Genomic DNA, 21,615 nt, shown 5'->3' on the forward strand with positions numbered 1-21,615 from the left:
TTCATTCCCATAAACTTCAGAAAAAGTTGACTGCTCTCACATTTCAGACTTGACCCAGCTAACTTGCACTTTTCCCCTCTGCTAGTCTGGAGAACAGAATAATGAAATTCAGACAACAGTGACCAAATGTTGCTCCATAGAACTTTCCTTTTACAAAACAGATGAATACTCCTGGGCTCCAAAACACTGCAGGGAACAAAACTTTCAAACCTTATGGAAATAAAACGGTAAGCCTATGCAGTGACTTCATCTCCTTTATCAGATCAGAGACATTTTCACTGGAATTGAAATGGATTTAAAAAACAAAAACCAAAAAACCTCTAAGTAGAGAAAAATAATTAAAAAATCCCAGTGAAGCCATTGTTGAAATAGTGCTTTATTTCAAAAAACACACCCACATGAGTGAAAGCTAAATTTCAGAGAGGAGAAAAGCTGCATCATCCTCATAATTTACAAAATTTGTGTTGCAGATAGAGTTGTGCTATTATAAGAGCCAGGAAAAGAAATATTTTAGCTTTCATTTTTTTGTGATTAAAAAAAAAGATAAGCAAATATACTGTGTATTCTGATCCTGACAAAGGGCTGTAGAAAATGACCACAGATATGTGGCTGCTGCAAGGGCTGGAATTTCTCCCTCGAGGTGCAGAGCACTCTCGGATCTCATGGAAATCCGAACAAGTCAGTCCACCCAGCATCTTGCCAGATGAGGCCCTGTATTTATATAACAAGAAATACCCACTGTGCTGCAGATTTGCTGCTGGTGTGAGTGGAATTGCATTCACTTAAGCCCATTGCAAATTTAGCCACTAGAGTCAAAATAAAAGGAGCCAAAATATATAAATCCAGCAGACAAAGTTTATGGGGGAACTAAACCAAACATTCAACATCAAGATTTAGTGCAGCCAAATTGTTATAACTAAACGGGGTACCTTACATCATTTTGTGTCCTAGGGGCACAGTCTCCATTTTAGTGGCGTGCTAAACTCACGCTGATATCAATAAAAGTTTTACATGCAAAATGAGTGGAAAATACGAGATGTTAGATAGTACGATACAAGTCTATAAACCCGATACCTAAAACCTGCTATCTGGGTTTTGGCAACCCCCCACTAACTTCCATGCAAATTCCACTGATGGATCTCTAGTTGAGTTTGTCTTAATTGAAAGTCTTAAAGGTGAATTGAAATGTTGTTGGAATAAAAACCTGTTTAAGATGCCAAATCCCTAACAAAATCCCTGTGTAGACTTACAAGTAAATAACTTGTAAAGGCAAATGTACAGGCCTTCCTATTAACCTGTCAAACCGTGAATTCTGGAATCTATTTTTCTGCCGCAAAATTTGTGACATTCTTCTTCCTCTAATGACTGAAGTGTTTTGCTGCCTTGCAGGCCTGGCAACAAAGATGATACTGTTTAGGAAGGTGGTGAAATCTCCCTTGTTCACGCTGATGACTGCGGGACCACGTACTGATGAATTTATGTTGAGAACTGGGAGGCAAAGACCAGATGCCACGGCCCTTTCCTGGCAGGACTGCTTACTACACGTTGGGCTTGGGCTACCTGCGAAGTTGTCTAATACGGTGTGAAGTCATGGATCAAGGCAGCGGAGTGTAGCAGTAGTTCAGTTTTCCAAAGTATTGCTTTAATGACCTCCTCCCTGAATTAGATTTTCTAGGGCTGAGTTAAGTGAGCCCTGTTACAAAAAGCAAACAAACTCTATAAGAGAAATTGTGGCCCCTTTGAAGTTAACACGGAGTTTCACCTGAAATTACCTGAAATATTTTGCAGAGTACAACCCTGTCACGCCTGAACCAAGCTGTAAATCTATTACCTTCTTTTCAAGACTCATTTCTGGGGATAATGAGTAAGTCAGAGATAAAACAATTGTAACTCTTTCCTCCCAAAAGATCCCTACAAAGCCCAGCATCTGAAATGTAAATTCGCCAGCCTGTGTGACTATTTGGAAGCGTCGCTGTTGCACGCTTCTGTTGCCTGTCCTGCTCTGTACCTTGTCTGGTTGTTAAATTAACGCTTTGAAAGTGCCCAGCACAATGGATACAGCACCTAATGAAATGCTGATGTGCCAGCACACAGTTATGAAAATTAAATATAAACAACAACAAAAATAATGCATAATAAGCATGCCGATATTTGCATGCGTTATTAAGCAGTTGTTAGCGTTTGTGTCCCATTTTATCACCCTCATTTTTCCAGAAGGGTAACATTACATGTTATAGAGCTATGTAATTCAAGGATATAAAGAACAGAGTCCTTCTGCTACATATATAAAATTCCAGTGTAGTACACATATGAAAGGGAAAGAATTGTGGTCTATTTCAAGGCTTTTCCTTTTATCTTTTCCATAGCCTCCTGCCAATTTTCAAAGTACTCCCAGATCACAGAACTGAAGTAGATTATCTGAACAAGATTGTACTGAACCTCCTGATACTCCCTGCTATCATTCCCTAGGGCTACAACCTGTCCTCTGACCCCTGACAGTGCTCTCTCCCTGTGTTCCCTACAGCTACCCAGGCCTTTGCTTTCCTCGTACGGCAAAGGTTTCAGCTTGAGAAGGGGACAGAGCTGTTGCACGGACTGGCACGAACACCCCCACTCACTGGCATAGCCTGTCAGCCTCAAAATAACCTGAGGCCCCGGAGGGGCTGCGTATCCCACCTCCTACGGACACCCTGGAGCTACTCCGTGGTCTCTGCAGCTGACCTGCCGGGCTCAGGCAGTGCAAAGCATGCCAGGAAACGTCCTGACAAGGACCAGTGCTGGGTTTATCTCTTAACTGAGACAACACATCAAGAGCAATCCATTACCTCCTTGCTCTTGGTGTCTTTTCTTACCCCTGCTGCAAACAGAATTACTGAAAGCAGGCTTAATTGCTTAATAGCATTCTGCCATGATCACCAGGTTTATCAACCATTTTCGCATGTACTTATGAACAAAAGGACAAGCTTTTGCTACGTGACCATATAAAGCAATACTTCTTACTTGCATGTTGGCCAATATATGTATTTCTTAAACTGTCTGTAACAGGTTTTTTACAAGGAATCTCACATGCTGGAAAAAGTGGCATAACAAGAGAGATGTCTTTCTTGTACATGCCTATTCTCTATACAGTAACTAATTTTCTTTTTTTTCTCTGTTTTTTTTTTGAGAATTCATAAAATTTACATTCACTCTTCTATTCATTTTAAAGAAATGTGTCATTATTTGTTCTGCATTTGCTCCTGAAAGCTCAGCTAGAAAGTGAGGGATGCATTGAGACAACGTCATCACGTGTAAGACAGAATTCCTAGCCTAAAGAACTGTTAGTGTAAGCCGAGATATATGTAAATCTCTACTCTTCAAAAACTATCACCAATTGCTGTTTCCTACATTGTGTCAGCACTTAAAAATCAACAGTGAAATCAGATTTAAATGCAGACTTTCCATGGATGTACAGATTCTAGGAATACATGTGAGGGTCTAGCCCTATCTTCAGCTTCCACTCTGGAAGCCTTACCATGGTCTAATTCTAACTGAATTTCAAATGGGCAAAGGATGGTTGTTATAGTCTCAGTAGTTGAAATGAAAAAGATCTGGAATAGATTAATAGGAGTGTTAGTGAGAGATGGAAAGGAAAACAAGAGCTCTCTTTTAATGTGACATGATACTTAAGAACACACATTGTCAGTAAGTACAAATGTGCAATGTTTCTCTTCTACTTTGCTGTACTTCTAACACTGTTCTCTTACAATATTTTGCTTATCATCCTCTTGTTAGGTTTATTGTACTTACAAATCATTCCCAGACAGTCTGCTTCTTAGATATCTTTTCATTAAAAAAAAAGAATAAAAAAAATGCATGTAATACATTTTCCCTGCGGGAACTAATTCCAGAAAGATATTGACTACAAGCCTTTTGTTGTTTTAAAATATGTAGACATGCATCAAACAATTGTTTCTTCTCCCCAGAGCTACCTTCTGAAGTTTTATCTGAGCATCATATCTCCCAAGCATTCTGCAAACCATGTAGGAGAAACCGTCTCTAGTTTGTCCGCCCAGCCCAGTGCTTATCATTAACTTGGCTACTTTTTGCCATCAGATCCTTATGAATACTCTGTGTTATTCATTTTGTAGTGTTTAGGATTGTGTCCACTCTAGTTCCTTTGTTTAATATATTTTTAGTTCTTCCACTGTGGTATGACAGGCTGCAGTTTGTTAAAGGAAAAGTTGGGAGAATATTTGTATTGATTTCAAAATGCTGCAGATTAAGAGCAGATGTACGATGTATTCCCAAAACGTATGTTTCAGCTTTCGTTTATGTGCTGTGCTGAACAGTCTTCAAGCCAGGAAGTGATTTATATTTGCTAATTGCATTCACTTTGGTAGATTTGCAGCTAAAAATAAGTGGTTTGTTTTTTAATTATAAATGATTTATCCTTTCACACTGTGTGTATCTAACACTTTGAAGCTAACCAAAGACTTGGGGAATCTACATTTAGTTTCCTGATCTGCCATAGACATCTTTCGTATTCTTAGGCACTCTCAGTGGGTTATCCCTGGGCCCACCTTGTAGGTGTCTGGACCTCACAGCCATATTGCTTCATTAAACAACAAACAAGGAGAATAAGAAACAATTTAGTGTAACAGCTAAATGAATCTAACAGCAGGTTGCTGCCAAAAGCAGTGGTTCCACCCCTGAACGAGGGTCCCACTCGCCTTTGCTGGACCTAACACCCCAGCAGCTGTGGGGGCAGTGACCCAGCTGGCTGATCTGGAGGAACTTTGCTCTTTTTTGTCTCATCTGAGGGTGTTTTCCACGCAACCAGTGGCTGAATGGACTTGTCATGATGAACATATGAGAAGCAAAAGAGATTTTTTTTATGGTGGGCAGCTTGCTGTTAGATCAGCTTAGAAGTAACTCAAAATGTCACCCTAGAGGACCAGTGCAAGCGAGTCTGGGCTGGTGTTGCAGAAATCCTACCCCAGCTGTACAGGCTGACCTTCTCACTGGCATTAACTCTAATATTCCTGTAACTATAAGATAAGTGTCAGGGCCCTGAGAGCACTCATAGGTCTTAAGGGCCCTGACCAGCCTCACCTGAGGCCTCCACCCACACCCCCACTGCCCACGGACTCTGTTTAAGCTCAGCTCTGAGCCCTCAGCCCCTATTTCAGCTATGTTGTAGGTGTATTTGTCTGTGATGTTACCTCAGCTGTGCCTGGTCATGTATCCTGTGGGTTTCTGAACTGACTTCCCTGCTTGATCTGGGACCTCTCTTATTGCTATGGGCCTGTCTGACCTGATGACTATCACCGGACCTTACTCTGACCTGTGACTTAATTTTTCAGCTTGATTTCAGACCTGCCTCACCATCGTGAACTTGCCTGATGATCTGAACCCCTGTCTTGGACCCGGGCCTACCTCCTTCACCTCACTCAGGGGTAGTGGGTCAGCCTCTGGCTGGTGGCGTTCCCTCAGTTAGTTCCCTGTCCCGTAAGGAACAGACAAAAAGGTGGCTCAGTGGTTTAAAATGGGAGAAACATCTCCATTCTGAAGATATGACTGTCAGCTTAGCTCTTGAACCACCTCAGCTCGTGGCTCTTTGTGTCAGAAACCACATGCAAGACTAGGAAGACCACGTAGCTGCCTAGGGAAGCCGACAGTGTGGGTCTTGAAACTCTGTTAGCATCTGACAAGAAATGTAAGATTCATATGGCAGAAAATGAACCTGGGAGGTTTGGGGGGAATGCAGGAAACAAGGAAGAAATTCCTTTAATCTTGTCGTTCGGTCCATTCTGCAAATGAACTTCTTATTAAGCAGTTACTGACTTCTGAAATCCTAAACCTAATGTAAGCATCCTAGGAATGTGATTGTTCTCCTGAATGGAAAGTGGTCGTCATTCCCGGTAGCTTTGACCAACATTGGCAGCGTCCCTCAACCCCAGCAAAACAGCGCTACTTGCTATTGACCGCAGGTACAGCTGTGGAACAAAGTACTGTGAATTGGTGCTTACAGAGAATGGAGAAAAGGTGGAACAGAGCAGAATTAAAATGCTCCTTTCAGCAGACAGAAGACTTTTTCAGGTAAGTTGATTTTTTTTTTCTTTAAATAAAAACTCTCCAGGAGAGAATTAGTATGTTACATGTTGATTTCTCTCTGTCAGAAGAGGACTGAAAAGGATTCCTAAGATGCCACTGGGACTTCTGAGGTCCTGACTGACAGAAGGACAGGCACAGTAAATTTGAAATGTTGTGAGGGAAAAATTGAAAGTTCTCAACCCATGTATGAAGAACAGCTTCCCCGCACTGTAAGCGCTTGGTTTCTTTGCTTTGTTTCAGTGGAAAATGGTCTTAAACATAGACTGGTACATCCACAGAGCTCAGCAGGATAAATCTGACATAAAACCGACCAGCTGCCCTTCCTGCTGCCTCAGCTGCACCCCGAGCGGTGCTGTTAGCAAGGCCAGAAGGCGGCTGGCACCAACTGCGTGCCTCCACCATGGCTCAGATCCATGGGTGGATCCCACCACCACCCACCCCCGTGTCGGTGAGCCCTCTGTGAGGCTTGGGTGCCCAGGCCTGGGTTAAATCGCGGCTTTAACACCTCGACGCGGGGATTTCACCACCTCCCCGCCTTGACACAACAGCCCCCTCTGAGGGGAAGCCAAGGGCCGAGCGGGGGCAAAATGGCGGCGGGCGCGGCGGGGCGAGCGCCCCCCTGGGGCCGCCGGGCGGGCCGGGATGGGTCGGTGGGGGCCGGGCCGGACGGCAGGGGGCGCTGCCCGGCCGGGCTGCGGCGGGGCCGGGGAGGGGTGGCCGGGGGGGGGGCCCGGCCGGGGCTGGGCCGGGCTCGGCGCGGAGCTGGCGGAAAGTGACAAGTGAGGGGCTGAGGCTTCCCCGCCCGCCGGGAGAGCGCAGCCCCGAGGGCGCGGCGCCGCGGGACGGGTCGGCGGCGGAGCGGAGGAGAAGAGGAGGAGAAGGAGGAGGAGGAGGAGGAGAGGCGGCCCCGCGGCGGAGCGCGGGTCGGGCGGCCGGCCCGGGACGCCGGCGCTGCGCGGTGGATGTCGGAGTAGCGCGGCGCCGGCTCAGGAATGCAGCAGCCGCCCCGGCCGGGCGGCGGGGACGGGAGCCTCTTGCTGCTCCCGCTGCTCCTGCTGCTGCGGGCGGGGAGCCGGGCCGAGCTGGCGGACGCCACGCAAGGTAAGGGGCGCCCCGAGGAGCCCGGCGGCTCCGGATCTCTCCCTTCCCTTTCCTTCCCTTCCCTCGGCGGTTGGTGCCCGACCCCTACCCGGCGGCTTTGTGGAAGCCTCCCGAGGGCCGGGCCGAGGCACCGGCTCGGGGCGACCCGCGATGGTGGCACCCCCCGGGCTGGTGGCACCCCGCGGTGGTGGCACCCGCGGTGGCCCGGCTTGTGGTGCCGGCTTCGGGCGGTGATTTGCCTCCTTTTCCAAGTGTTTCGTTTTGAACAATGACCTCAGACCTTAAAAAAAGCCTCTTCGACTTAGTTTTAACGAGGAGTATTTATTTGCAGCCCTTCTGTTTCGTCAGGGGCTTGACTGCAGCCTTTCGCACGTGAATCGCGTTTAACCCGCAGCGTAGCGCGTGCATGAAGGGCCCTGGCTTGCTTTCGGGAAAAAGGACTTATTTCTTAGGCCAAGTCAGTAAAAAGCGAGTGGTGGTTTTGGACGGCTGCATGAGAATTTCAGTGAGAGGTGGATGTTCACAGGCGCGGTCTCCTCAAAGGTATTTTATGGCGTGTGGGTAAATCGCGAGTCACTTCTGCAAAGTCCTGGGCGATGCCGTGGCCGTGTCTCGTATCTACACAATAAAAAAAGCGAACGCTAAAGAGGTATAAAGCTGATGAGTTTAAATACTTAGGGGTTCAGAAGTGAAAAAGCTGTGGTTTTGAAACCCTTAAGCCAAAGTACAGATACTGTAGGGTAACTGCCAGTAAAAAAGCCGGCTGCAGCTCACAGATACGGCACCCTTCTGCGCCCGCGCGTGGGTTTCTGTGTGTTTTGGAGCGTCCCCGCTGATGCCATTACCTGGAGCCGTGCGGTAGGTGCTGGATGCATCTGAAAGCCTGCCAGGGCCCGCAGCGGGGCTGGGCTGGACGCAGGAGGCTCCCGGCGCAGATTCAGTGGCTGGCCGATGTTCCGGCTGAGGACGGGAATTCTCCGTGACATCTCAGTGGGAAAAATTTCAAATGTTGTTTTCCAGTTTCTCCAGGGAATGCTGCGCATGTTTAACAAATAGCTGCGTTTTAAGAAAGAGGGGGAGAGAAAGCCCAGCAGACAGCACAATATTGAACACGTAGAGGATGTGACTAAAATAAATACACTCAACATCCCCCTTTTTTTTTTTTTTTTAAATTTCTTCTCCTCGTATTTTTTCAGTGTAAGTTCAAAACTTTAGGCTTATAGTAGGAAGTTTTATGGGCTTCTAGGAGCCCAGAGGAAAAGAAAACCCCACAAACATAAAGCAACGAAGCGTACTGGGTCCAAAACTGGATGTTTTCATTTACTGTGAATTCTGCTTGGAAGTTTATTTCATGATATGACTTCACTTTTATGTCAGCACATATGGTAATTAATGACCGTTGATATAGTCATTAAAGTACAGCTACTTTCCACACTGAAATGTTTCCTATATTGAAACCAGTGTCTTTGGCAAAAATTTACAACATTGACTCATGGGCAGATCAAGTGATGTTTTTGATAGACAGACATCCATCACTTATGTTACAACCATATACTACATTTTTTTTTCCCCATACATATTTAAAATATAGGTTTTATAGAAGAATTAGGGAACCTGAACATCTGAAATGGTAATAAAAAAAAAAGTATGAAGTGTTTTGTAAACTTCTGTAAGATATTTGGAGTGGCTGAGTGGATAGATTTTGCTCCACCAGGAAACCAACCAGCCAAACAGAACCCTTCAGTCCCTACCCTTCACCTTCACATTTTTTAAAAAGACAGCTAAATAAGTGAAAGGCATTATTTTTCCTGAGCATGTCAAATGAGGACCTCAGTGCAAGTCCGTCTCTGGTAGTAGCCTGACTTCTCCCAGACAAGCCCCAGTGCTGATGGGCCGGGAGTCCAAGATCTGTCTGCCTGACACAGCGGAAATGAATATTAAAGAGCAGATTCGGCTGTCAGCTCCCAGAGGTGCAGAGGGATGAGAGCCTCGTTGTGCTGCGCTTGGTCCAAACACCTGCGGAGACCCGGCTGGCACTCCAGAGAGCCCTGCCTCGACGCTGGGAGCCAGTAAACATATGCAGATGTGCGCAGACGTCCTCCTGTGAGCAGGCTGATGCGGCTCGGTAGGACGAGTCAGATGTGTATCTGCTCCTAGGGCAGGAAGCTGAGCAGCTATTGTCACGGCTCTTCGGGGGGATCCTTATGAAACCACCTATTTAGCTGAGATGTTGTCAAGTGACCAAAACTGCTTTGCTGCATTGCCTTCCAAAAGCTCTTTTTTGCCCTTTCCACTTTTCCCCTATCATCCCCTGCTTCCTTTTTGTCAGTGACCTTCCCTTGTGGAGAGCGCAGCAAAACAAAAAGCGCATTTTCTTTGTACGCTTGTGCCGTCTTTAATGCATGTTCCTCCCAAAGGTGCTCGCAGGCTGGCCCAGCAGCACTCTGAATAAAACCACAAAGTTTATGTGGATATAAAGAACAGGAACTCCAACTTGGATGTGCTTTTATTCTTTGCAGCATCTGAGGTGACTTTTGGTATTACCTCTTCAGCTTTGTTACTGTTCTACATCATGTAACTGTGCAAGGACTTGCAATGGAAGAAGCTTGAAGAATATTAAAACATTTTAAAAGCATACAGTCTAGCATACAGATCTCTAGGTTATGTTTGAGATTGTAGGGAGGGCTGTCGATTTCCTTGGAAGTTGCTCTGTTGAGATAAAGCTCCCCAGCTCTTGATAAGTTGCTGTAATATCTCGGTGGTTAATTGTTTCATCCTTAGGTCAGCAGGCTGCTGTTTCAGCTGGCATCCTCTTAGGAGTTTACAAACAAACAAAATGATTTCATTGCCATAAGCCTACAAAAGGGTGAGAGAAGGCTTCGCTGTTCCACTCAGCCTGCCCGTGGGCTCACATTTCTTGACAACAGTTGCTCGAAGTATCAGCAAATTGTCTTCCAGGACATCATTTGTTTGCTTCTGTAATTAAAGTCTACTGGAGCTGCTGTGTTGATTAGGCGCACACAGGAACTTACTTAAAGTGTTGCAAATGAGATCAGGGCAGGGAAGCATTTGAAAGCTTGCGTATGGATTTTAAATACAAATACCTAAAGCTAGGCAAAGAGGAAAAAAAAAAAGCTTCCCTGAGGTGTGACACTAGATACCACTCTTTGGAAACACATGCAGTAATGCAGTAGTCTTCTGAGACTTGAAAAAGCACCCCAGAGTTGAAAACCCTCTTAAAAAGCCTCTAACCAAATGCAGCTGCTTTCCACGTAGCGATTGTCTTGCAAGCCAGAAATATCTGGAAAGCTCACTAATACAGAATGAAAAGTGTAAACCTTCTCTTCCCCAAACCCCAGAAAAAATGTCAAGTCATGCCCTCAATGGCAAGCTTTGTGTTTAGACAATTACATGTGTTTTTGAAACTGTCTTTAGAAAAATTGTTTAATAATCCTGTAGGCTGTGGGCTGCGGCTAACTAGGGCTGCAAATAAATATCCATTAGCTGCTGTTCCTGTGGCGTTCTCCTCTTGCTGCAGGTACCCAAGTAAAGAAACCCCAAAATAGGTGCTGGTGCTTCACTGGGGAGGTTGTTCCCCAGACCGCAGGAGGCGAGGCACTGCGCCAGGGCAAAGCTGGAAGGTCTCACACCCTGCCGGTGACAGCGCGGCTCATGTTTTGGTGGGGTCTCCTACGGATCAGGACGCTTAAATGGACAGCAAAATAAGTTATTTTATCGCTGTGGAGCAGAGCCTAAAGAAATGTTTGGTTTGACTGGGGTTGGGACGGCAGTTGAATGGTTAAGTGGCTTTGTGGGGTTTCTTCCGTCGGGGTTTCTTTTTCATACTAATCGTGGAGATAATGAAAGACAACGGATCTGCTCGTTTATAAGCGGAACAATAGTTAAATGAGGAAATGGGAGCACGAGTCCGTGATTCTTTGTAAGCGATAACACAATATTAGCATTAAGCAAAGGGTTCTTCTGTAGGTTTGGTTTTACATGCTTTTACACAGTTTTACATGCTTTAGGATTAATGAAGAGCACTCAGAAATTCCTGAAATTTTACATTTGGTGTAAAATTTCATTCGGTCATGTGCTGTGGAAGAAGTTGGCTGCTTCTTCCTGCTTACAGGCAGAGCCTCCAGCGGTGCGGCGTGTGAGAGGCTTGGCCTTGTTTCATGGCCTACAGTGGGGCTGGGGTGACTGAAGGCATGGAAAGGCTCTGAAGTTTGCTAAGTGGAAAAAGTGAAATAACTTCAGCTTAAAAAGAGACTGCTGGTGTATTATATAATAATACGGCTCTAAATATTAGCATTGTTTAACAAAGTCTTCGAGGTTCTCTAGTGGATGTGATATAAATAAAATAACTTGCATATTTGGAGGCCAATGCAATGTGATACTGAAAATGGTGCTTGGCCAAAGCTGGACAGCTTGGGGAAAAAAAAGAAAAAGGTAGCTTTGGAAAGGAACCCGTTAGTGAGGGAAAGCGATAATGCAGCCTTCCCAGCACACTTCCATGCCAGCATCCCGCGGGGAGGAGCATTACTTTCCCTCCCAAAGTGGAGACGTCGCTGTGCTGCTGCTTCCAAGCACATCTGCGGAGCAGTTAATGAAAGGAAACGGCCAGTGGCTTGGAAAGAGAATCCCCCAGTGCGTGTTCGTGAGACGGACGCGGATTCGGAGGGTGGCACGGTCTGGGCTGCGCATCCCCGTGGGCTGGGCAGGATGGGAGCAGCTCAGTTGGGCTGGCCCAAGCGTGGCTTAATGCACACGAGCCTCTCTGTCCTCATGTTCTGGGACACTCGGGGCACGGTGGGACCACCAAAGGGACAGGAGATACCTGGCCTTGGTGTCAGGGAAGTTGACAAAAAAAACTGCAGCAAGGTACTGTGCATAGAGGCAAGGCACACTCCTCCTCGAGAGTTGAAGTAGAAGTGCTGGTAACTTTGTGCAGATGTTGTATGGTTTTTATAAGTGCTGCCGATGCCCTGTTCTGCATTGTGCTGTGCAGAGTCGTGCTTTCACTCCCAAACAAGTCTTCAGTACCAGGTTTCCTTTAGGACTCAGCCATCCCAAAATGCGGCGGGCCAGTTTCACGAGTAGATGAGCTCTTGAGAAAACAGTTGGCGGAGGCCCCGGTGGAAGCCTGCGCTTTATTAAAAGTGTTTTTTTTCAGACCGGTCAGGTCTTATGTTGAAACTGATCCTTCTCCATGGCTTCCTGCGACCTCCTGCTCCTCTCCTCCGAGGGCTGTCGGCTCCGTGTGCTCCTGCCCCGTTCCCAGCCGTGCCGCGCGGAGCCCCGAGCGTCTGCTGGGAGGGCCATGGGAAATGGAGAGATCGGAGATAAGCAAGGAAAAATGCTTGGCAACTTTATAACCTCATCGCGCGTCCCCTCCGGAGACTGGAAATATCTGAGGGTAGGCTTTTCTTGCCCTTGGAACTTGAGATTATCTTTGGGGGGGGATATGTCCTTCCAGATTCACAGCGTGAGAGTTCCCTTAAGGCAGCTGTGCTGCCTTCTCCTGAAGGAGGTGGCACACACACCTGAGATGCTAAAGCCATGCTTTCAATGTCAGTGCTGCAGGTACAGCGTGCTGCCAAAGTGCCCGTGTGGTGGCTGGTCCGTACAGAACACCAGGGCTGCTTGTGCTGAGGATACGTGCTGGAGGAGGAGGGGTTTTGTTACCTGTGTGGCAGGTAATTAATTCAAATTAATTTCAAAACTCGGGAGGACCTTTAGCTCCTTGGAGCTCTCCTGACTTGGAGAGGTGCTCACTTCTCAAAATCTCATCGCAACGGAGGCACGGGTCGGTCCAAGGGGTTCAGAAGCCCTGTGAGAGGTGGCGCTGCTTGAGGTGATGCAGTGAGATGTTTTGCAAGAGCCCTTCATCTCTTTTTGGGCTGCTGTCACCTTGGAAAGAACCTGGCTTTGCAATCGGCCTTCTGACCACAGCTAGGTACGAGAAAGGGGCTGACATCTGCAGGGAGAAGCGTTGTTACCTTTCATTAGCCCAGCTTTCGAGTGCAGAACGTGGGCTTGGACCTGAAAAGAAGAGTGGTCACTAATAAGACCCGATGGTAACACCACCACCTTTCCTTGTTATTTTAAATTATTGAAGTTGTGTAAATGTTTGAAAAACAGTGGTGAAGCCTCCAGTCCTACGTAGGTTGACTTGTGCTAGGCAAAGGCTGGCGGTTAGTATTTTGTTTTCTTTTCATCTTTGCATTTCCTCTAGGACGAACTCGATAGAAAAATTATTTTGATACTTGCTGCGTTGAAGTATTTTTAATTCAAGTGACTTATCCACCGTCTTCCAGAGAGTTTTTGTCTGATTTGTGAGCAGAATCTGGGCGTCTGTTGATAGGGCTGCTCTTCCCGAAGGCTTTGACTTAAAAGCAGGGTGTAAAGGTGGCGATGTACGTATATAAGGGTTCTTGGGTGATGAAAATGCGCCGAGATGGTATAAGGAATTTTGGGGTGCTGTGACAAGGCTGGCCTGATGTATGTCCCAATAGGTTTGAAGTGGATACAGTAAGGGCACGGGGGTCTCAATATTCTCCTAGAACTGTTGGTCGTGGTGAGCACTTCATCCTTCCTTTCTTAACCTTGGTACCAGTTTTTATTACAAGACATGCGCTGGGTAGGTTTGGGTAATCTAAAACAGCTTGCAAGAGACTTTTTTTTTTTCCCCAAATATTAACATGTTATGGAACTGCTAATTGTTGAAGTCTGTGAGATATTTAGACATCTGGAAAAAAACAGAAAGGATTAGTCCAGCCTCAGTACACCCTGTGAGGTCAGGTGGGTGTGTTCCTGTCTCTCTCTCATGACAAATTGAAAGGGGGTTGGATATTGCCATTAGATTCTTGCATTTGATGAAGCTTTTTAAGTTTTCAGCCCACTTGCAGAAAAATTACCTGCTCTGAGCTACCCAGCAAGCGTAAGTCACCTTTTATGACTTGGTTGGCAGAGAAGCTGTGTTGTAATACCACCATTACATTTGTAACAGCAGCCGAATAAAATGTACAAGCCTTTCTTACAGCCCTGGCATCCGTACCTTTGAACATTTTTGGAACGGACAGGGATTTTTTCTAATTTTTTTTTTAACTATTGAATTCAGTTTCAGTAATTCTGACCTCAAAGATGACTGTTACTGCGTACTCCAGCAGAGACCAGAAATTTAGCAAAATGACAAAAAAAAAAAAGTGAGTATTTGAGCTCAGATTAGACACATTTTTAGTTAAGTCCTTGTTGTAAAACTTCTGTAACCCACCTTCCTCTTCATGGATAAGTGCCATCTTCGTTATACTGCGATTATCGCTCTCATCCGTGACACCTTTATAGAGTTCCTGCATGTCTGAGCGCTGAGGAGTCTATGCCGTGTTTACAACAGTTTTTATTGCCTCTCTCAATTTTTCCTGCAAGAGGTCACTTATCATGGTTGAACATCTCTTCTTCAAAATTAACTTGGCCCCAAATAAAAGGAAGTATCTTTGTAATTGTTTTGTTTACTTTGAATTCTTGATGTGCTGTAAAAGTACCAAGTGCTTGGTACGTTTAAATTTTTAATTTTATTTTATATGTTAATTATTCATTCCATATGTTTTGATTTTTTTTAAAATACATTCTCTGGTGAATTAACTAAAAATTTGTAACCTGCTGGAGACACCCCTTTGTTTCCAGAACAAGTTGAGTGTGGAGAGCTGCATGTTGAGCTCTGCTCTCAGTATGCTTCACTCAGGGTAGCATGAAGAGGTCATTTAATTCCCAGTTGATGGCCGGGAAAATTGATTTATGTCATTAAAAACTTTCAGAAGGCCACGCTAGGTCTAGATAGCACCAGGTCAATCTTTGCTTCTGCCCATTGACTTATTTTTCTAGTGTCCTGAATTGTTTCTCTTTCTACTTTCAAAGCTCTTCTCTAAATTCTCAAGTCCGGCTTTGGGCTTGGTCGTGTTGCAGATGCTTTGTAGAACTCTGAATGGTCCAGAGTTGTGGTTTGGGAGCGTGGTCCTGTTGTCCTGCATGGCATCAAGCAGGTTAGATAAACCTGGGCATGCCGGGCTGCCGGACCTCTGAGGTCAAAGCACGTCGTGCTCCTGCTAGGACATTTGTGAGCTCGGGGCCCCTTACTTCTAAATTCACTTTTTTGGCCGTCTGTCAGAGCCCAAGTCTGGCAACCTTTTGCAAGTGAGATGCAACAAGCCTCACTTCTTAGAGCTATTGGTCTATCGCTGTGTTTTTAATTTGCTGTAATTTAATAACTGACACAATGCTGGAATAAATAAATGGGCTGCGAACATTCTTGTAGACTTCAGAAGTCCAGCTCAGGGCAAGATTTAGCTTTTAATTAACACTGTCCATGAGATTTATCGTTAAAATTGTATCCTTTTAAATAAGTAAATCTGAAGTTGAGTAAGAGATGAGTAATTGAAACCTGGTGTGGGCTCACAGAAGGCGCTGCGGAGCACGGGGCCGTCCCCAGTGGAGCGAGCGAGGGCCCGGCGCAGTGCCCGGCCCTGTTCCTCCCAAGTTACGGGTCATTCCCCTGCTGGCCCTACGCTGGATGTTGTCATTATTTATCCCCCCCTTTATTTTTCCTGTGTACAGTATGTTGCTGTGTGTTGAAAACCACATGTTCTTCGGGGCGTTAGGGAAGGTAGCATTTGACATGTGCATAAACCAGATTTTAGTGCGGCGAGGAGCTCTAGGAAGGCCTTCAGAGGCCCCGCGAAAAACAACTGTTAAAGATTTTTTTGCTTCTTTTAGCCCCTGCTGTTAGGTAAATTCTCAAAAGAGAGGCCCAGGCAAGGGAAGAAGCTGCAAAGGCATCCTCTCATTATAGAGGAATCTTAGTCATTAGCAAAAGTCTAATTCATCAGGGATCAAAAGAAGACATTCTCCTGATTCTCTCCAGTTATGTAGGGGGAGATGATATCTGATTTGCTGTTTCTCCTTGGAGAGTCTCTTTGTGGGATGTGATTTATGGTCTCACATTCTGCTTTTGTGACTTTTTGTTGTTGTTTAACATACAGTTGTCTTTAAATCCTGGTGAGTATTTCTGACTCTTATGACTGGTGCTGTAATGAAGCCTGACCAGCACCAGAAGGCTCACAGACCTGCAGAACACTTTCCATGCAGAAATTTTAACATTTCGTGTGGGTTCCTCCTAAGATATTTGGTTTCCCACTTGTCGTAGCAGAGAAGCAAACAGCTCCAGACATGAGGACTTTGCCATCAACCTTTTCCATGTCAGGCTGAAAATCTGCAGGGAATGGCAAAGTCAGACTGATTTGCTTTTGGTTTATTTTTCGGTTGTGCTACTCAGGGCTACAGAAGTGTGTTAGGTTGGGCATTAAGCTAACTGTTCCGTTCCTTTCTCCCTGAACTGGGTTTAATGGGAGCCAGATTGGGCAGCGGTCAGAATTGTCTTTCTGGTTTCAAACTCTATGAATGCTGTAATAGTGCTGGGGAAGCTCTTTGATCTGTCTTGAAAACATAAAATGTGAGAGGTTGGTACTGGGGCAATGCGGAAGAGGTCTTCTCAGTGTTCATAGTAGGTAAAGTTAATTTCCAGTAAATTTGCTCAATTAAAAAATAAATAAATAAAAAAGACTACCAGCAGACTTGCTACTTTTCCTTGCCAAAAGAGCTCGTGGATGGGTAATATAATCTTTTGTGTGAGTGCTGCAGGTGGAAACTGATCCTATAAATACAAGGATTTGGGGGAACCTGAACACGTACGGTCCCTTTTTTCCTCATTCATGGGGCTTGTTGGGTTCTGCTCCCGTTTGAGGCCAACCTGAAGACGCCGGGCTTGGAGCTCTTAAGGACTGGGCACAAGTTGTTGTCCCGCGTTATGATTACCCTGGGATACCTTTGGTGTAACGGTCCCATATATTTTAAAAATCCTTGGGACCAAAAGGTTTAGACTGAATGAGCGCTAATGTCTGACCTGGCATCGTTCTTCCTGCTGTGCCGGTGAAGGACTGAAGCTGTTGCCCCAGGCTTGTAGATGTGCACCCAGCAAGGGTCATAGCAGCAAGAGCGATGCTCTCATTGCCTTTGATTTGGGAAAATAGCAGTCTGTAAGGGTTCTGCACAGTTTTGTGCTGTAGGTATTTTTTTTTTGTCAGCCGTACAGCAATCTCCTACCCAAAGCCTGTAATTGTCGGATGTTCTGTTAGGCTTTTCCCCCTGCCACTTATTATCTCCGCAGATTATCAAGGGTAACTTCGCGTGGACTAATTGTAATAACTGAAAAGGCCTGAGGGGAAGAATTCTGTCTCTACTTTGCAAGCAGGGGATTAAGTGTGTATATATTCAGTGTAATTTGCTGGGAGGTGTCTTTGTACATAGCTGACAGAAGACCTGTAAAATCATTTGAAATATTGCAAAGGGTAGTGGCGTGGTGATACGCGGGCTCGGCTTTCTTTTGCTTTTGTTGGGTTATCTCACTGAAGCTGGTTTTTATGCGCTTTTAATGCACTTTTTTCTCTCTCTTTGCCTGCGTAAGCTAGTGTCGGGCTCCTTGAGAAGACACTTATGTTCTTGAAGGATTATTGTGCTAATTTAGCTCTCATTTCATCGGGTATTAAGGCCTGATATTATCCTGCTATTTGTTGCTGTACTTAGACTGTAAATTACTGACAGCAGAGGTGGTTGGTGATTACAACAAAGATGACTCCGGTGCAGGAAGGAAATATTAGTTTTCAATCTCTAATTGCTTCGCTGTCTTAAAGATCCTACAAGTGGATATGATCCTCTGGGGCTCAGTGATTAAGTAAGGATGATTAAAATAGTCAGTTTGACCAACTGAGCCAGACTTTTTTTTTTTTTTCCCCAAGTCCTTGAAGAATACATAATGTATCTTCCAGGAAATACAGTGGGCAATTGCTTTCAGTCAGCTAAAATGTTTCTCATCTAAAACAATCCCTGCCGTGCTGGACTCGTGATAGGAAATACGATTGTGTTGGAAATAGCAGGCTCGATTAATTACGTGTTCTCTTTACAAGTATTTCTCTAATGGTCATCTTTTGGTTTCTGCAGAATAAAATCTGAATCTGAAGAGTGAAATCACTGCATTTGCTGACTCAGAAATTCTCAATTATTTCACCCCGTGCATCCACAGTCAGCAGCAGCAGGCACCGGCTCTCCGTCCGGCCTTTACCTCCTTGTTAGCTCACGCAAATGCGTCCTTGTGCTCCAGAAATGGGCATTTCAGCATCCTGCGAAGGTTGTATCCATCTTCTTTTTGTCTCCAATTTTACAGAACTGGGAATTTAGGTATTACCTTGGAAGACTGGGTTAACCTAGACCAAATAATAATTATTAAGTCTAGTCTTTCAGCGGTCTTTCCCTTATGTATTGTTGTCTTCGGAATCTTTTAAAATAGCCTGAACATTCCTGGGTACAAATAGATTTTCCTATTTAACAATGTTTTTGTTAAAAGAAAAAAAAAACAATGTTAAGGGCCCTAGAACTGTGTTTTTTCTGCAGTGTTCCTGGGTTCCAAGCTCTGTCTTTTGAACTGGAAGATATTAAGAAACACGAGGGTCTGAAGCTACTCAGCGTGTCACTTTTATTTAAATAAGAGGTAAAAAGTGAATTATCTCTAAACTGTTTGAAAAGTTTTATCTGTCCTAATTTTGGCCTCTGGAATCACTCTGTAAGCTTTTCTTGGGACTTCTGAGTCAAAAAGAGAGCAGGTTCCAACGTGAAAGTGATGTTGTGCAGTGCAAGGCCGCCCCTTGAGCGCGGTGATGTTATCGCCTGGAAGATGCTTCTTTAAACAGTTAGCAGGAACTCGCTCTGGTTAATGACGGCACTTGTCTCCTGCTAGACACTGAAAAATTACCTCCATGAGTTCTCCTCATTTTTAAGATCCTGCTATGTCCAATCTTTTTCATAGAAAATCTGCTGCTTGCTTCCAGGCGCGTTTCTTGCAGCAGAGAGCAGCGGGAGCCCTTCTAGGGAAGTGGTTTCGGTGCTGAGCGTCCTAGAAAATCCCATCCTGAGGAGCAGGGCAGCGCAATTGTTCTCAGTGACTTCACCTAAAGCACCCGCGGTGCTTTAACTACAGGGAAGCATACGTTTTTTTGGGCCACGTTACCGAGCTGGCTACAAATCCAGAGCATTTCCATCAGCATCAGTGCTCGGATGTTCAATGGTGCCTCCGAGCTGGATGTCCCGTGCAGCGAAGGGAAGGTAACGGGCAGCTGGCGGTGCTCCGGGGTTCTGCCCCTGCCCCTTTCCCAGAGATGTGCAGCGCGCGTGAAACCCGAACGCCTTGCATTTTGTCTTTAGGCAGCATATAGTGTTGCCGTCGCTTCCTGCCCCGAACGCCATGGGAGAAAGGCCAGTTTTGATCAGCGCCGTCCGTCCGGCGATGTGGGGCCGGCTCAGCTTTCGGGGATGAAAGACGGCTGTCATCCGAAGCGCCATGTGAGAAACCAGTGTCTGCTCTCGCATGGCCTTTGGGGGAAGGGAGGCAGCGAGCGCTTTGCATACAGGAAAATGTCTGCTCGGGGGGTATTTGATTTCACTAAACAAAATATTATCCGACCTCCTTTGCATGGCTTTCATACCATAATGGGGTTAAAACGAACAGCCAAATGCAAATGGTTACTTTTCTTGTTCCCTCTGTGTTCTCATGCCCTCCACCAACCTTAGCCATAATATCCTTTTTTTCTTAAAGAAATATATGCCAGGAAATTAAAAAGACATCTCACTTTGGCTAGCACTAAATAGTGTGGAATTCAGTCGAACCCTAATGATTAGATACTGTTTATTTCTCCTAGAAGTACTTCTCAGGCTGAATGTGTGACTTGAAACGAGCGGTTTTGTTTCCAAATTTTAAATTCATGTGTACGTCAGGAAAACGTTTGCAGGATTTGATGAAAGCTGTTGCTACTTGGAACAATATTTGTTCTTGCAGCCTGTGTGTCGTAATTGCATGTGCAATTGGAGGAGAGTAGCAGGAGTTCTCTGAGCATGAACTTACTTTTCACCTTTCAGAGGAATATAAATAAATAAGAAAGGAAGTGTTTAATGTGGTATATTTAAATTAGCTCTCTTAATTGGAAAACAGCTCCTGTTTTTTCGTCTCCCATGTGGCTTCTTTGGTCTTTATTAGTCTTCTCATCACTTCAGAGCTCTGAAATATGAGTGATTTTTGTATATGCAGAAGAAGGATTTTATAATCTTCCATTTTTTTTCTGTTTGCTTGAATCTATCGAACTTTTTTTTCAATAAAGTGAAAGGGAAAACAGCTTAAAGTGGCTTTTTCCTGTTGCACAAGATCTGCTCCTTGCTCAAGTTCTGCAGAACTTGCTAGTTCGAGCCAAACTAGGAAATATTTTGGATATTTTATGTTCGTTAATCTTTGATGTTTTGGGATTTGGTGCTTCCATGGTGTGTGTTGGACATAAGCCTGGGTAAAAATGCCCTGGAAATGGGTGCGCCAGGCAGGTGAGGTTCTGGCAGCCCTTTTCTGGTCTGCACCAGCGGCTTCTGTCCTGGGCCAATTCTCACCCAGGGAGGTTCCAGGGTTTGTCTCCCTCGGATCAGACGCGGGTTTGTCTGAAGATGCAGCGTGCAGGAGGGTCACCCTTAGAGAACACAGACACTCGAGGTTTGGAAATTCACTGTTAATTCGCTGCCTGCTTGCCAAGGCAGTGGTTTTGTTATTTTTTGTGCTGTGCTTTAATGATGATCTTGCCCTCTGTGGAACTCCGCTGTTTGTTGAGATTTGGAAGTGAAATGGCATATGCTGGCCTTTGTGATTTACATTGTCTTTGGCAGAAGGCTTATTCAAAGCTGCTGAGAGCATTTGGAAGCATCATCTGGTCCAGAGCGCGCCTGCATTTCTCCCCTGTGTTCTTTTATCAGCAGCAGAGTGCTCTTTGGGGCAGTGCTGCGGAGTGACTCTGCTGAATTGTTTCTGTTGGCAATTCAAAGGCCTGGGGTTTTGTTTGGGTTTTAGTGTGTTCTTCTGTCAGCCAACATCTGCGTGGATGTTTTCTGTTAGCATCCCTTTAATTTGGGGATATGCTTTGCTTAATTGCAACTTTGAAGTTATAGGAAGATATTTTGACCAAACCTGTTCTACCTTACGCTAATGGAAATGCAGAATAAGTGCATGCTGTGACCGATGCTGGTAGCTTGTCTCTGGTGAAGAGGCCATGATTTAAAAGTTTCCAGTTCCCTTGGTTCAGCGAGACTCCAATCTCTTGACCGTCGAAGCACGTTGCCAGGCTTGCCTGCTCACCTGGGCCGCCCAATGAAGGAGAGATGGAAGGAAGAACGCACCTACAGGTCAGGAACGGGGAGTGGTAGTCACTGATAGCTGATTCATGAAATACTTCACATTTGTGTAAACCAAAAAAAAATAGTAATTAAACGCATGTTTTTGTA

At 45.3% G+C, this 21,615-nt stretch overlaps 1 protein-coding gene across 2 annotated transcripts in view; it reads left to right on the forward strand.

The window, feature by feature from the left end:
• Nucleotides 1–6,866: 6,866 nt before the first annotated feature.
• Nucleotides 6,867–21,615, forward strand: part of ROR1 (receptor tyrosine kinase like orphan receptor 1) — a 156,593-nt gene continuing 141,844 nt past the window's right edge. Inside the window, exon 1 of one of the 2 annotated variants that reach the window (XM_048062251.2) lies at nt 6,867–7,197. In XM_048062251.2, the coding sequence (XP_047918208.2) occupies nt 7,089–7,197 (109 nt within the window). In that variant the 5' untranslated portion in view covers nt 6,867–7,088. The remainder of the gene's footprint in view (nt 7,198–21,615) is intronic. The other variant, XM_067001266.1, reaches the window with a different exon arrangement.

This window comes from Anser cygnoides, chromosome 8 (genome assembly GCF_040182565.1).
Source record: "Anser cygnoides isolate HZ-2024a breed goose chromosome 8, Taihu_goose_T2T_genome, whole genome shotgun sequence".
NCBI lineage: Eukaryota > Metazoa > Chordata > Aves > Anseriformes > Anatidae > Anser > Anser cygnoides.